The 17,591-nt window shown below is 39.5% G+C and overlaps 1 protein-coding gene across 2 annotated transcripts in view; it reads left to right on the plus strand.

Annotated features, from left to right (window-relative positions):
* The window catches only part of RUNX1T1 (RUNX1 partner transcriptional co-repressor 1), a 108,172-nt gene that overhangs the window by 7,705 nt on the left and 82,876 nt on the right, over positions 1–17,591 (plus strand). Inside the window, exon 2 of one of the 2 annotated variants that reach the window (XM_072327719.1) lies at positions 11,032–11,204. The exons of the other annotated variant lie outside the window; for it this stretch is intronic. Coding sequence (XP_072183820.1) covers positions 11,117–11,204 — 88 coding nt within the window. The 5' untranslated portion in view covers positions 11,032–11,116. The remainder of the gene's footprint in view (positions 1–11,031; positions 11,205–17,591) is intronic. 2 annotated transcript variants of the gene reach the window in all.

The raw sequence follows: 17,591 nt of genomic DNA on the forward strand, positions 1-17,591 counted from the left end.
TCAGTTAAGGAGCTGACACGTAGCAGGTTTCAGGAATATCTTTAATTACACCTAGAATTATGTACAAGGGAAGATGGTACTTGTTACCTGCTGCCGCACTTCAGAGTTTACAGACTCGGCAGCAGACAGGATAACAAGGTACTTAAGTTTCATATTTTATGTACATGACTTGATACCTTAACCTTTCTCAAGAAGAGCACAAGGACTGCCAGTAGTGTTGCTTGTGCGTTTGCCAATGGCACTGTCTCAACCCTGCCTTGATGCTTCAGTTCCAAAGTGCCTGCTAGACCTTCTCCGATTCTGAAGATTGCACAGGGACGCAAAGAACAACTTTAATGTAAATAGATCAACTTTGGCCTTCTCAACATGCTTTTGTGACAGTGCTCGGGTGATTCAATACAGGAAAAATACTGCAGAATAATAGATACACATTTTTATTTAGTATAAAGAAAAATATGCAGTCATGCATACGTATGCACCAATTGCATAAATTAATTTATACGTTAACATATAAACACGTTTAAAAAGAAGACCCAATGGCTGCAGAACATAGGACGCGTTTTATTATATCAAAGTCTTTCAGATGTTCTCTAAAATCTAGCTGACTGCAGAATGAAACCCATCAGGGTTAGGCAGAGATAGAGATTGAAATTAATTTAAGGCAGACAAAAAGCTAATACGAAAGAGCCACCGGTGATTTAACTCATTTTTAACAGTAACTGTAATGAAAATATAAAATATATTCCGAGCGTGCCATCTACTCAACAATTGTTGCCATCAAGTGGACTGCTGATGCCCTTTAAGATGGTAAAAAGAAAACTGGTCCTTTATACCATTTTCATGAAAATGTTAGGTTTCTGTTTGATCAGCAGGTGCTGTTGAGATGAAAGCCATGTGTAAATTTTCAGAAGGCCAAAAGTGTCAATTCAGAAAAGGAAAGTGATAAGAGAAAATGCAATCAGTTTTCCTGTTTTCAATTTGTGCAGGATTTGAAGAGCTGTTTTGTTAAACTGCTACATCTGCTCCAATATGAATATTGAACTACTTCCACTAAAAATAACACCCTATAATTTGGAAGCCATTGCAATCTTTTGTTAATGCAAGTGGGTTATTTAAAAAAAAAAAAAAAAAAAAAAAAAAAAAAATCTATTCTGAAAAATCTCCTGCCTAATGTGCATTTTTGTTTATCGGCACTTTTATCTTCAGCAGATAAAATAGCATTATGCAATTAGGACCATATCTGTTTGGACTATAAAAATGGCACTGGATAGCTGAATGTCACTGTATTGGCTAAAGGATTTAACGTGTACATTTAAAATGATTTCATTAATAAACTATGATTGTATCTTAAAATGATGAGTAGCTGCTTCCTCATACCATAAAGCTTCCCCTAACCATACAGCTTCACCTACCTCTGAGTACCTTGCTGAAAGTAAGGGAAGTTCAGAGCATGGCAGAGCTTTCTTTGACTTTCTCCTTACTGGACCTGCAAATCTATAGTTAAGCTCCTTAAGAACCTTTTGGTGGGGTTTTTGGTGTGACTTTTTCCACAGTTAAATGAAATTATTAAATTAGGTTTTGAATACCTACACACAAACGTATTTGCTGCTCTTGAGCTGCTAATCCAAGTGAGTTTTATAAACCTGGAAAGAGCTGCATTGGTAAAACATAAGTTTTCTATCAAAGGCATCTCCAGGGGAAAACAAAAACAAAACCAACACATTATTACTTTTTAATTAAAAAACAAAACAATGTCCTTCTGATGCAATGAAAAGGGGGGTTGCTTGTTAATTTTTTTGGATAAGAATCTTAATGAAGAAGTGATAATTAAGTTACAATGATAGAGCCTTATGTATGGAACACCAGTAAATGTGCAGAATGAAACAAGAGCTTTTCATTTTCTTCTTTATTTCACATTTAGTGCAATGTAGAGAATTACCTGGCTTGGATATCAGAATGGGCTTTAGCTGTTGAATTCTAATCTAAAAGTCAGGAACTCGGTTCCTTGGCAGGTATCTGTACGGGAAGGGGCCTTGCTGATGCTTGTGTTTGGTTTTACAATTGGATTTGTAAGCTATTGACCTTGGGGGATTTTCCTCAAAGTGATCTGCAGATCAAAAATAATTAAAATTCAATAAACTTGAAATTTAAATATAGAATGGATTTTGTGAGAGATCAGTGCTTGCAGGAGGTTGTCTGGAAGTCTGTGGCATGTCTACTTTGTAGTTTGTATTCTCAAACATAACTGTGTGCGCACACACGTGCATAAATTTATGTTGAATGACAGAGGGATGATTATTTATACAGATTTTATCCCAAACTCTGTGCACTCCTGAAACATAACAAAAAGCCTCCCTCCCCGGAAGAGTGTTTACATCCTATGACAGTCACTAGATTCAAATCTTCTAAACATGAAAGTTGTTTCCTTTCCTCCAAACCTCCTTTCCCCCAACAAAGCTAACCCTGTTAAACCTCACCTTCTGTGGGACGTATACATAGTTATAGACATATGTACGAGAAGTAAATATTACAAAAAAACACGGCCGATCGGAGCAAAATGTCTGTAGCCTTAAATAACTTGTGATATCTGCCAACAGCAGAACCCGTGCTGAGCTGGCCCCACCGTGGCTGACCCGGCAACGTGAGACCCTGGCGGAGCCCCGTGTTAGCACTAAGTGCCTACGCGGAGCTTTCTGCTAGCGAGTATCGCCAAACAAATGCTCTGCCGTCATGTGCTAAGGGAGATGCTGTCTGCCTGAGGAGTTTTTAAGCCAAGGTGCTTCTTGTTTTGGTCACAGGATTTTTGTTTTTTTCTTTATTGCAGGGATTGGGGTAGAGTCTGACAGAGATTGTATATAGGTAGAGAGTCTGTATCCCAATTTTCTTATCTAAAATTTTGCAGCACATTCATAGAAGTGCTCTGTTCTCACTCTTGGCCAAAAATTCTGAATGCTGTTTTGATGTCCCTGTTGAATAGTTGCTGTATATAACTCCAGTGTTTGTGAATGGAAATGTGACTATAGAAATAAATTCTTTCATGCTAGCTTTCATTTTCTGTGATAGGTTTTGGGATACTTCAGAGGAAGAACATCCAAGATATCCAAAATATTTACGAATGCACACAGAGGACTGAAAATAAGTTCAGCAAAATACTTTTGTTTATCTTTAGTTGTTGGGCATATGTGAGATAAAGTGACTTACCGATGTTCTTTTTTTAACTCTTGTGTTCCTGATTAAATTTTGTTATCACAAAAACACAACTGTGTCAAACAGAACTGTACGACAGTGGTATTCCTAAACAGTCCCATACTGCCACACGTCAACGTGTGATCTTCATGACATATTTGGTTATTTCTTAAAGCAGGCATTTGAGACATTGCCACTTCTGTTAGTCAAGGCAGGTCGACCGTGGTGCTTATGATAAAGTTACACCCACAGCTCGTAGAGGATAACAGATTCCCTTGGAAATTAAGTCGCTGTCTGGAAAGATATAAGACTCCACCTAGTGGAGTGGAATTAATCTGCACACAGTGGCAGGTAACAATGAATAATAAAATATGCATCATTTGTGAAAAGCCATGTTGAACCAGGGAGTGAAAAACAGGAATTTTGATGTGCATCTGAGGAGGTGGTTGCGTGACCGCTACAAATTGTACAAAACTGCAGCTACTTTTGTGGTTCTAGGAGGCTTGCGTGTGCCTGCCTTTTTGGATGTTAATATGTAATTTGCATAAATAGTAGTCATTACCACTAGTCATTTTCTTTTGTGATTCATTTTATTTGGACGTCCATGGACGATGTTTTTTGCATTTCTGAACGTGACCACACAGGTGGCCACTTAGCTTGGAGTCTAGGTGTCATTTTAAATAGTTTGAGACAAAAAAAGAAGCAATCCAACTCTCCAACTTGTCCACTTTTCCCCAGTATTGTTTATTTTCTAGAAAATATTTTGTTTCATGCGTTTCCATTCTGGCAGTATCAGGATGCCGATGCTTTGTGCTGCCATGACAAATCAGGTGGTGTGTTGAGTAAATGTGTGTGGCATCTGGTGGTCCCAAGGTCTAACAGTCTCTCTGATGGAGTGTTAGATTAGCTTGGGGTTTGTACTTGTGCTTTGCATTGCTATTGTATTAGCTCCATTGCGTTACTGGGATGAAATAAAAAAAGCTTGGAGTCAAGTTACACTTGCTATGAACAGTGAAGATACTACCCTGAAATCTTCTTTGAAAATTTATCCCGACTGTTAATCACGTGTTAGCTTAAGGAGAACACTGCCACAGACCAGCTCTAGCTTGGACTGCAAGAGTGCATGAGGCCATTGCCAGAAAATGAGATGATTAGAATGCAACAAAGAAGACGGACTGATAGTACTGCAAAGGATATTTGGGAAGTGCGCTCCAAAGGAGTGCTTTCAGTGACATCCAGGTGAGGTTTGCTGCCAGGGCCATTAAAGTGTAGTGGTGCCAGAGAAAGCTGCCAACAAATTTAGGGATAATGGCACCTGCGGGTGTGCTATCAATGGATGGGAGTGCCGGGATGATTTTTTATTTTATTTTAATGGTGACACTGCTGAAAGTATTTAAGAGTAACATTATAGAAAGGGTTTTAGTGAGTGAAGTCACTGAGTTCTAGGAACCATTAAGCAAAAGCTGTTTCATGACTGTGCTATTTATTATTTTTAAAGCTTGTTGGCAAACCACTTAATGCTGGAAAAGCATGCTGCAACCTGTATTAAAGTGTGCTGAAGATGAGCAAGGAAAACATCAAACTGAACTGTAATAGCAAAGCTTAGTTTCTGGATGTTACACTCATTTCCTGTGCACCATGATAAATTAATGCAACTCCATGAGTTAGCAGAGCTTGTGAGCTTTGGCCTGAAAGCGCTGGCATTCAGATCTTCAGTGGTGTTTACACACCCAGTTCTCCTTGAAGATGGTGTGCCTTTTGTCTCAACACAAGGTTGGAGATCTGCACTTTCAGTGCTGCCGTCTCACCTCTGTGATCTTAGCTATACTCTGCTGCACTCATTTGGAGGTCAGGTTCAGATGTTGTCCTAACGACATTATCTGAATGCAAAGTGAGTCACTGTCTTTGCATTATAAATGATGGAGTTACCTGATGAAGAATTCCATTTAAAGGAGAGAAAAAATCCATTCCTGCTGTAATAATATTGTCAGAGGTTCCTGTTGAGTATATGGGGCCAGATTTTCTTCACTTCTGCATCCCAAGAGCTGTAAAACTGTGTTTAAGCCAGCTGCCTGCTCCAAAACTTTCCAGAGACATGTACAGCTACAGTAAATAACAGCTACAGTAGTTTTAAGAGTGAGTCAATGTATCACTTCCTAGACAGTTTCTGAGATTTATGGGTCCTGTCCTCTTCCCATGAAATGCTTGGGAGGTTTTGAATAATTTCCTTCTTCATTTATTTATTTTTAATTTTATGTATTTATTTTAATTTTTTTTTCTTTTTCTTTTTTTTTAGTCCAGGCCAAAATTTCTCCTTATCTTATGGAGCTATTGTTGGCCACTATTGTTTTTATTATCTTGGAGATTCTCTGGGAAGAGAAGGATGGGCAGGACCTCAGTGACAGTGCCAAAGCCCACTGTCAGCAGCCATGCCTGCTCCCCAGGAGGTCACAGGAAGCAGGTGGCTGTATTAATTGTCCTTACTCCCAACTCTTGCCCTTCCTGGAGGCAATTTAGAAGTGGTCAGGAAGTGTCAGGTCTGCTGTGTCCCCCCCCCCCCCCCCATATTCTCTACCTTGCACATTTGTAATAATTCAAAGTATGTGCCAGGCAAGGGAAGCTGCATAGGAATCGGGTTGGCCTTCCTCAGTTGTGTGGCTTGCTGGCTGGAAAGGCTGAGTACCGTGTATGTGAGGGTTTGCAGGTGAAATCCTGCAAAATAACTAGTAATCCTATTAAAACAAAACAATACAACAAAGAGAAGTCATTTCTTTAACATACTGTGTCTTTTTTTCTTTCAAGCTGTTGATACAAGTGCTACATAAGAAAACTGCAAAAGATCACAGGTATATGAAGTATTTGTAAAAACTTTGGTCCACTTTTATGTGATGGGTGAAGGATGGGGAAGGAAAACACTTCCTCTGCTCAGGCTACTCCGTTTTTAGTACATTGTGTTGCATTTGCATGGTCAGTATTCTTAGTCCCGTGCTGGCATTCAGTGCTGTGCTTTGGAAGACTAGTTGGGGTCCAGATGCTTCAGATGAGCTGCAGCTTTACTATTCACTTGATTTTAGCAGCAAACAGGCACAGTATTGCTGAGTGTTTTGCTGCAGGCATTGCTCCCTATGCTGTAAGGCAGGTTTTAAACTACCAGTAATATTTCTTTAAGTGTCTTTTGGAAAGGATCCACTCACATTGGAAGTTGTGTGAGCTGAATAATAAATATCATGAAAGTTATTTGTCTGCCATATGCATTTGGGAGGAAATGGAGAAGCTTCTGCTCAGGTATACTCTTGCTTTTATCAAGACTACTTACCCAAGTGGGGCGGGCTGCAGGATTCTGTGGCTGGTGAATCATGCTGGTTTCTGAATCACTCTTACAAAATACCAGCCCAAAACATGAACAAATAATGAGCACTTTATGCCTAAACTTGTATATTATTTACAGAATGGCAAAAATAGCATTTTAAAGCAGAATATTTGGTAAGGGGTTCATTAAAAATGGCTTCACAATTTAGCTCTATCAAAGCCATTTTACTACAAAAAACACTGTCATCAGATGGGAGAAGGTATCAGTGTTTTTGTAAGACTATCTGATTTTTATTCAGCTACTTTCTGTGGGCTTACACTCCCTTCTTTTCTGTGCAAGATCAGCTGACAGCAGCAGCAACCAAACTGTGTTTGCAGCTGGGCAATTACAGTAGATCCTAAGATCTGCGACTGTCAGCCATGAACACAGATGCCTTCAAAGTTCTGTTTTCCTTCCATGTGGAAGTCGTTGGCATGGAACAGATGCCTTCATTTTGGAGAAACCAACCTCTGGATATAATTGGTTCTCTCTTCTCTTGTCCTCTAGGGACAGTCTCTCACAGATGAAATTAGATGAGGGGAAGAAAAAGATGCAGGCACACACATACTCACACATGACATGAAGAAAGAGTTTGCAGGGTCTCTGTTTTGTCATGTGGAACTGTTTTACAGCTGCAAGATTCATCTCTAATTCGTAGCACTCTACACACGAAGATTCTGCTGTCCGAAAAGCATGCAATTTAAATGTGTATCTGGCCCAAGTTTATTATTAATTGAGGAATGCTTGTTCAGAAATAGGACCAGCATGTCCAATTCATATTAATTCAGAGTTAAATGTCGAATCCTGCACTATTGATAGATGCTGCAGCTCCAGAAATTCAAAGTTAAATGGCAGAGTAGACAAGATAGTTCAAAAACAATCCAGACTATCCAAACTTCTGTTGCAGAGCTAGGGTCAAAGTGTTTTCATCAGCTGGTTTATTAGTTGTTAACATAGAAGAAAAAAAGATATATTCAGTAAGTAGTTTCTTTCAAATGCCATCAAGCATGCAGGCATTCCATTGAGAAAATGCATTTATAGGAATTAGCCCAATGAACACCCATGATTTTCATCTTGCATTTTAATGTGAGAGTTCAGTCTGAGCACCAAGTGTAAAATTTGTTTGATGAGGAGGGTGAGGTAAGAGCACGGTGTTTCGAATAGGCTGAGTCCTTGTGGCAGTGTGAGCTCTGCTGGTGGCATGTCTGTGACCGGAATCTTGAACTTGATATTCAGATTGCATGTCAATTTCCATATTTTTCTTTAGAAGTTTACTACTGCTTTAGTAAAAGTGGGAAGATTTAGGTTGTTTTTCAGGGGGAAGTTCTTTACCAAGAGACTGGTGAGGTGCTGGAACAGGCTGCCCAGGAGGCTGTGGATGCCCCGTCCCTGGAGGTGTTCAAGGCCAGGTTGGATGAGGCCCTAGGCAACCTGGTCTGGTATTAAATGTGGAGGTTGGTGGCCCTGCCTGTGGTGGGGGGTTGGTGATTCATGATCCTTGAGGTCCCTTCCAATCTAAACCATTCTGTGACTCTATTTCCATCTCTGACTGTTGAGCAGGAAAGTCACTAGCAATGAAAATGGGTAGTCCTGATCTGTCTTGCTTGGTAAAATGCAAGCTGTGTTTAAGAGCTTTGATATAAATACATAGCTGGAGCGTGTTGTGTTGTTTTTTTTCTGACACCATGATCTGTATGTGTGAAGGCATTCATTAGGATTTCCAGTAGTTAGGAGGAGGCCTGGAGTAGACTGAACATTTTGAGCAGATGACACTTTCAGGTTTTGTAATGGAGTGGGGAGGTTCTTTCTTACAGGACTCCAGCTCTAATCTGCAGAGCCTGAGCACAATAATGTGCTTTTTGCATTGCTGTTCTGAAGAACCACATATTAAGGGAAAAAAATTAACCAGAGAAGAGCTTAGGTGATGAAGAGATTTTTGGCAGTAACTAAGAAGTGCAATAGTAGTTGATTTCTTTTGAGGCTGATTCTGATATTTGTAGTCTTTACATCCTATTAATTCCTTGAAAGATAAGCTGATACAAGAATGATTTGCCAGGGCCAATGGCTCTTCTTAAAAACTTGACTCAGGTTATATCACCCCCTCTCTATATATAAGATAAAAGCACTGTGAATATGAGGTTAACTGAATTCAAATAGAAGTCTCTCTCGAGTTATTGCATTCCTTAGAAAATAAATACATTTCTCATATGGTTGAGATTGATCAAAAAAGTATTCTGTATGCCAGTGATTACATTCCCATCTGTGATTAAGGTTTTCTGTCTGCATCTGGTTTTCACATTATATTTCTGTAACAAGAATCCTTTATATGGCAGAGTTCACTCTCTGTATTTTCTATTAGCTGCAGCTTGAACTACTGCATGGATCGCAGATTTACACATGTGGTTTTCATTACTTCATACCATTGAGAAAAAGTAATATTTGTTTGGGAAAGTATGTTTTTCAAAATTTCCATGGTAATACAACATGTTGATCCTTTTTTCTAACACTCTTGTAAGACTACAAATTGTTTGAGGCATTCTACTTTCAGTGAAGTTCAGACTTCAGATGATTTTGCATGTACATTCCAGAGACAACAACTGTTTACAAATCGGGAAGCAAAAATGCGTTATAAAAGGCAGATTACTGTGGAATGGGTATAGCAGAATGCATCCATCACTTTAGAAAATGTGGTACGTAGATAAAATCAACCTGGGGCTGTAACAAAGGAAGAGCAGTAAGTTAAGTGGTGACTCCATTGTGATGTGGGCCACAGATGGGTACTTTCTTTGATTTTTTTTTTTCCTTTCTCTTTCATAAGAACTTATTGTGGTACAGTAAGAGATTTAAAAACCTTTTGAAGAGAAGCATGCTATTCAGTAGACACAAATAGTGAATTGTTACATGTTACAGAATTTAACATATTTGATCTTAATTATTTCCAGTGGCCAAATTAGCAAAGGTTAACAAAACATGTAATTCTGAATCCAGAATATGATGCTAATTTACTGTTCGACTCTAAACCCGTATTTCAACCAGACTGTTCTATCGTCACTCAGTAGAAAACTTAATGTTTAAATGAGCTCAGTGAAATTAATGGGGCCACTTGGTCAGTGAAGTATTTTTCAACATTGCCAGTGGCATGAGTTTATGGCCATAACATTCAAATCAAACAATAATGGCAGTTTAGAGAACGTTGTGTGCATTTGTGTAAGTGTAACGTGTTATCCAGAAGTCGGAAGATTTGAAAAGTACAGAATTCATGATAAGGCACAGCGGAAAGGTAATTCTGAATGCCAGCGTATGTACATGGTGGCAACTACAGAATTTCCACATGGCAATAATAGTTTTAGAAAAATAATTATTGCACCCAAGTGGGGGAGTCCTAACTCTACTTTGGCAGTTGTTTTCCAGATTTCCAAAGGCAACTGTGTCATTTTGAAAGCCAGCAGTTGCCAAATGCTGGGTACAGTCCCACAGTCCCCTTACACCTCTTGAAATAACAGGGATTTGGCTTGGGCCAGGGCTGCACAGAAACAGGTTTGTTTTTTTTTTTTCTGTGGGGAAGATTGCAATTCTGAGCATCAGTACAAATGTCATCTTTTGAAAATGCCCTCAGGCGATCCATTTTTTTTGCAGTATAATCTAGTCCAGGAGGCAGTCCGGGCTGGGTTCTTGGGTAGATGCATGCGGCTGTGGCCAGATCCTTCTGCATGTTTAACTGTATGTCCTGAAACACCTGAGTAGTGGATGCTGGTTGAAGCATGGACATAACTGCGTGCCTGGCTCTGAAACCTCTCTGCCTTGACATAATTATGAACCCCGGAAAGCATATTAATGTCTTGGAAAAACTGACAGCGCTGTCATATGGGCTCATACTAATGACAAAGTATTTGTGTAACCCAAATAAACAGCTCACGTAGGTGTTGGAGTGGGAGAGCAATTGCCTTTTCAGAAGTGGGAGGATGATTTGTAAATACATCGATACCTTTTTGATCTGTCTTTCTTAAAATGTTTTGCTATTACGACTTATGAGTTCATATAGTGTTGTGTAATTGCAAGGTTTCCATTTTTAGTAACCACGTTCATTTAATAAATTATTCTCTAGGGCTTCTTTTCAACCAGGTAAAGTATGTAATATTTTATATCCTATTGATGCATTTGAAACCAATCGTTTTTGCAGAATTAGTAACTAGGTGGCATGCAGGCTGCTCTTTGCTGCCCTTTATATATTAACAGTTGAAAATGGGCAACTTCTGAAGCAGGCTTTGTCTAACAATTAATATGGCATTAAAGCACTGCCTTATATTAACTAAGAAAATGTGGGTAGTTGATTTAGAATGATAGCGGTTCTGTCTTCTCTCTTTATTTAAAAGACTGCTATTATCATGCAAATGAAGGGGTGTGGTTCTTCAAACTGGCTGTGATATGTGCTTTTTTTTTTCTTTTTCTTTCTTTTTTCTTTTTTTTTTTTTTTTTTCATTTGTTGTTGTCAATAGAAAAGATTGATCTCTGGGCTGGTGAACATAATATCTGTCCCAGTCAGAAAAGGAAAGAGGAAATTAGCAGAGCGGTTGGTGGAGAATGATATCTGTCAAAAGAAACACTTGGAGAGCACTGAGTTTAGTGATAGGTGACTGCCGGAAAAAAGGGAACTTTGAATTTTGTCAAGGTAAGGAACAGAAACATATTTGATCTTTTTAATCTGCGTACCATTCAGACGTTATTTGTAATGACTGTACCTTGCCGTGTAAACTGTAATCTAAGCTGAAATCTTTGCCCTTAGCCTCATAAGAGTCTGCTTAAGTCAATAGAGGTGTTGCCATCATTTTAATATCACTGAAGTACAGCTCTAACGATGAAATCCTTCGGTGATGACTTTTCTAGAATTGTTCTTTTCTTGTAAATAACCTCTATTTGCAGTCTTTAACCACGTTTCCTGTATTTCTGATGCCATAGGTACGTTTTATCTGGCATATAAATATTGTTTCACTGGCCTGTAAAAATAATTAAGTTTGGTTCACAGCACTGTGAATTGGAACGGTATTTGCAACCAAGTTAAGGGACAGTTGTAATCATGTTGGCCAAATGGTTGTCTTTATAATTTAGAGGTGAACTCATTGCATTGGGAATCTGTGTTAAATTTGATTCAGGAAATATTGAGGGTGAATATTCCAGTTTCTTGCATGCAAAAGTTTTTACTATAGTTGAAAAGTAAATCTGTGATGGCAGAACAACTTTTCTACTTAACTTATGACTGTCATTCCTGTCTTTACTGAAACTGCATTTTTTCTCCTAAAATGGTGTCTGGATAGCAAGAAAGTACTGAACTAAGTCTAAGTGCTTTCCAACACTCTTGATACTGTCTTTTTTTAGTGCTGGACTGTTTTGCCTCTGACATAACTTTGATGGAGTACGATATCAAAATAAAGTGAACAAGCAGTCTGAGTACAGTGGGCTGTGCTCTGGTTTATTTTGAAGGCAGCTGAAGCTTGGTTTTGTGCCCCTAAACTCTCTATGTGAGACACTGCCTACTCAGGGCCCCACAATACTGTATGGGTGCTGTAATGCAAGGAGATTTGCACGCTGTGGAGCCTTTGTGCGTTTCTGTGGGCGTAATTTAAAAAAAAAAAATTAAATCCTATTAAAAATGAATTGGCATTCTAAATTGAGTTTCTAGCTTGATTTAAAGCAAGTCATTGTATCTCTGTGATCTTCCTGCACACAGGCAGTGTGGAAAAGAAAGCATATTCTTAGCAGACTTTTTTGTTGCATTTTTATTTTGTTGATTTCACAGTGTTTTCTATTTCCCCTCCTTTCTTCTGCCTGCAGTCCAGTTTTCAAAGTGCAAGTGTACCCTGTATGGGTGGCTGTTGGTTGATTTCTTCTGCGATGTAGGTCTTCATAAAGGATTTCAAAAATAAATAAATGTAAAAGTAAAGATTTCATGCCTCAAGCATGCAGTGCTGGCATACTAATGTGAAGCTTATTGTGGTTTATTGCTGTCGGAGCACGTGCAAGATAATGGAAATTTTCTACAACTTAGGAGACAGACGTGTTTTCTAATACTGATCATTTTTATTAGAAAGAGGGACTGAATATGACTGAAAATCACTTCATCTTTATAAAGCCCAAATGATCTTCTTGTACTACCGAAATATTCACAAAATGGGAGGGAACATGTTACCTGTCAACCACTGCTGCAGGTCAGACTGCCCGTATCACCTGGGTGCAGGCACATCTGCACCATCATTACAAAGCTGTATCCTAAACAGTTCCTTCTCCTGGCAGCCCTATCAATCTAGCTTTATAGCAAAACAAGCACATCCTCTCTGTAGCAAAACCTACTGAGTTAACCATAATTTTTTACCGTAGTGAAAAAGACGACCCAGAACTGCCTTGCAGCTATTTTGTAGAAAAGACAGCAATTGGTGGTGGTGAGTAATTGATAGATCTTTGGGCACACCCATTTTGAGATATATATGGAATGAAGTGGCTAAGTTACCTAAATCTGGATGTATGTGTTTGTAACACATTCAAGAATTTTAGTCTTAAATAGCCAAGATGCTCCGCACTGAAATTTGGATGACTGACTTGAGAGATGTGCCCGACACTGTTTTGAAATCCATCAAAAAGCTTCTGTTCCATTACCCTAGATAGCTTTGTCCTATATATTATAGCAACTTGCAGCCCACTTCGATGGATGGTTTGGCAGACAACACCTTTTCAGATCACATGATGTAGTTTTCATTAAAAGCAGAGGTAGGTCAGAGCTGAGTGTTCTCTCAGCAGTGTTTAAAGTCGTCTTAATTCAATATGGATTTTGCTGTGCCCAAGAAGATTTGACTTACTGTTTGAAACAAAAAATGGAATAATGGCAAGGTAGGAGGTAGCTGAACCTATAGCTTCCTTGAAGCAATGGCCACTTGCATCAGTCTGCCTACGCTTAGGGTGATCCTAACCTTACTTCTGCTCCTGTAATGTCTTCTTTTCCTTGCTTTTCCTTTGTTAGTCTTTAAATCAATTGTTTGCGTGCTTACACATCTTGAAGAGTCCAATTGAAGTAATAATTCCCCCTTCTAACATATAACAGATGTAATAGAGTTCTTGGGGACGAGTGCATTACAGACACAGGACTGTCATTACTCGACTCACAATCGGGTCTTCATCTGTTCATGTGGTGCACACCTGTGGCTGGCTGGCATCACTCTTGATTGTGTGGTATGATTATGAGAGGTCTTAATGAAAAACAAAGGCTGGATGACAAGAAGAGGCTCCACAATGCACATGGGTTTCTTCACATCTTGTAAGAAAGTGAAATTCTGAAATGAGGGAGGGAGCCCAAGCAATTCTACCCAGTGAAGAAGGGCCTTGTTTATAGCTGACTTGCAAATGATGTTTTTTTTCTGTAGGTCAGGTTGATTTGGAGTGGTTGAGACTGGTGGCCGTTTTCTTCAGCTTACTTTCTGAGCCAAGAAGAACATACTGGGCAGGGATCCAGCTTTTGAAGTACAAAGAAAATAGCCTACAATCTATATAAAACACTGGCGGACGGGGAAGGGAGGAAATTCACAGAGAATAACTGAGTTTGAGAGCAGCTACGTTGAAAGCAGGGTGTAAGGGTGAGCGTATGGCATTTGTATTTATTTTAATTTGTAAACTACAACCTTTGAAACCTTTGAGATGAACAGACCGTGAGAATAGGATGTATTTATTAGTAAACTGAAACAAAGCGCTTCAGCTTAAGTTCCCCTTCCAATGTGAATATCTGAGTATACAGAGTTTGGTTTCCCTTTTTTTTTCCTCGTGGTGATGTGCTGAGGCTCTGATAACATTAATGGGCTTTGCCCCACATGGAGCAGCGAGTGTATTGTAGCACTGCTCACTGATCCCAGGTCAGTGTGATGCGTGAAATCAATTTATTTGAATCTCTTTGCCTGTATAGGAATTTGGCGGCGTGCCAGTTGTTTTCATTTAATGTTCTTTGTGTTGAACACAGACAAGCAGGCACACTTTTGTGCTCCTCTTTCTTCTGGTCTCTCTCTCTCTCCGCCAATATTCTATTCTGTGGGTTTTCAGAAGAAGTAAGAATATGTTACCCTTTCTAAAATCATTTTGTTTAAATAGTATTTAAAGAGCGTAGAAACTGGGTCAGCCAGTGAGCAGCATGTGCAGGGCTTTCACAGACTATAGGTGGTAGCACCTGCCTTCTACCCTTTCTTAAATATAGGAAAAAAAAAAAAGAGAGAGGAGGCACTGGTTTATTTTTTTCCGATTCTGTGGTTTATATCATTATGTCAAGCAAAGACTCAGAAAGTGAAAAATAATAATAAGTGTTGGATTGGATAATAATAATAACTGGTTGGATGGATGAATCAGAGAGACTTTTCAGGATCTTCCACGTTTTGAATAACGACCTGAACATAAGCATTAATTCGGGAATTCTTTGCCTCATGCATTCTTCCCTTCCTCCAGGTAATCTTGTGACTGGATCTGAGGAACAGCTCTCAGAAAGTAACTGTCTCCTTCCTCTTTCCTTCTTCCTACGAAAAAGCAGCAAGGCATATGGAACACCAAGCAATTCAGTCCTTCTGAAACAGCAAAAGGAGTAGGCAGCAGCAGCACATAATTCCAGGAGGATTTGTTTTAGAGCTTGGCACTGGGAGAGAGGGGAGCAGAGCAGAAGACTGTTGATGCTGCAGGCAGTCCTTGCGGAAGTTGATAGGCAGAAGTGTGGAGCCGCAGCGCAGGGGTCAGACTTGTACACATCAGCCCCGTTTCCTTGTTTAATTACCTGAAGAGCAAAACATCCAGGCTGAGAGTGTGTGAAAATGCAGTATCTCGAGCTGCAGTTTGCCGCTCTGACATCCTGCGAGGCCAGCCCTGTCTGTCCACACACGTCAGGGCCGGTTCCTGACAGCGGGCTATCTCTGCTGGGCCTGGGTTCCTTCCATTCAGGAGGCATTGTGTGCAGGAGGGCTTGGTCAGGAATCTGAGGTTCCTGCCGGTTCTTCCAGCCCGGACAACACTGTGACAGATAGGCCTGATTTTTTTTCTTTTTTCTTTTTAAAAGAATAATAATAATTTAAAAAAAAATTGGCTCTTTCTAGTCTTTCCCTTGTAATCTGGCATTGGTAGAACACCGACTGAAACAAAACAGGTTAACCCTTTCGCTTCTGAATCCATGATTTTTCCTTTTGCTTTATTGTTCTCTCTCCCTTTGCTTAACCTCTCCCATTTTCAGAGGTAAAACCTTCTGAGGATCAAGACCTTTCAGACTTGAGCTTGTGCTGTGCAGCAAATGAAAGAAAATTTTGAAGATGTTTTTTTGTTCTTTGTGTAATCATGAATGCAATCATCATACTTGGCACTCCAAGTCTCTCATTTTCAGCATGCTTGGCAACATTACTTTTATTCATCCCATGGCATAAAACCAAGCCAGTGTTTTTTCTGGCATGGCCTATTGAAACAATGGTGGCAGCTATCAGCACTTCCATTCTTAGTACTCATGTGATTTTCTTAGGTGTCCGACTTTGCATTCAGTTTTGAAATGTTGAGGTTGAGTTGGTTGTAGTTGTTGCTCATAGGTATTGAGTGTTGAGGTAATTCCTTGTGACCCATGGAACCTTTCTGTGGCCAGGGCTGGGAGGGACTTAAACATCAGCCCTAAGTAGAAAATCTGCTATCATCTAAAGTTCAAGGTTTCAGATACTTAAATTAGGTAAAGATACTGAAAAGCACAGAACGTGTATATCGTATTTGTTTGGTTTTTTTTCCTGTTTGATTGGAAATTAAAATATGACTTTTTGTCTGAATGGTAAAGAATATGACTTAGTTGGATAATTTTAATTGTCTTGCTTATAGCACAGTACTGTAAATAATTGTGTTGACAGTCACAAGGTGTAAGTAGCAGAGGAAGGGAACATGTTTATCTGGCTTTGCAGCAGAAATCAGTGCAGCATGTAACTGTCACGTTTTATTGTTGTGGGCAAAAGCTGGTCCAAAACTGTATTTGTGGTTATAGGAGTGGAGAGCAGAGAGCTAAAAGTTAACTATGGTTTCCTTTTCTTTTACACCAAAGGCTTTCAGTCCAATCTGTAGAGTTATTCCTGTAGTTGTGCAGGACGTTTTCATGTGCTAATGGCTTTGGTTACTTTGTAGGTGTGATCAAAATTGCTCGAGCAGTAACTTACATTTTCCCTGCTAGTATTTCATTAGGATTTTGTAATAAAGATTTAAAGGCATACTCTTCCTGCGCAGAAACATTAACGGCCATTACCAGGAAAGGGTTTATAGGGGATTCCTCATTAGGAGAATGTGCCCTTCCACCGGCATCTGCAGCTGTGAGTACACACAGCATAATGGGACCAAAAGAGTCATTATGATCTATTGTGCTCCTAATCCTCCATCTAAGAAGGATTTGCAGGGGATGCTACAACAAAAGAGCTGTTACAGTGTGCCAGATCGATAATCATGATCTAATAAATTCTTAAATATGTACACAATACTCCACCTTTTAGAATCAAGCCCCCCTTTTTCAGTAGGAACTCCTGTGCTATTCTGGTGTACCTGGTCTGGCCTTTAAGTAAAAGCAAATTACTTAAAACACACAGTTTTAAATCCCTTTATCCTTCCATACTGTAGAGAAGCTATAGCATAAACAAATATTGCTTGAATCTATAGGATGAAAAAATGGTGGTTTATGGCCAGGGCCATGTTTCCACAGGGTTTGTATATATGCAGGAAATAATGTGTCAGTATGAACATGTGTGTCCCTCCTTCTGTTGTATGACACACGTTTACGTTTTTCTAGAGTTCTTAATCCAATGAACTGGCCGTGACCTAGCCAGCCATTGCCAATCTCAGCCTGCAGCATAGGAAAAGCAAACTCCCCACCCATGGGTGGTGACAACAGCAGCCACACTGTCCTTCCTCCCACCAACTGGGTATCCAGCTCCCCTCTGGAAATGTCAGAAAAGGGTAGTGCATAGTTATGGTTGCGACATCAAAAATCCCTTGGAGGAGATAATGGTTTTCAATCATTATTCCTTTTGAAACT

The sequence above is a fragment of the Excalfactoria chinensis genome, chromosome 2, assembly GCF_039878825.1.
Source record: "Excalfactoria chinensis isolate bCotChi1 chromosome 2, bCotChi1.hap2, whole genome shotgun sequence".
NCBI lineage: Eukaryota > Metazoa > Chordata > Aves > Galliformes > Phasianidae > Excalfactoria > Excalfactoria chinensis.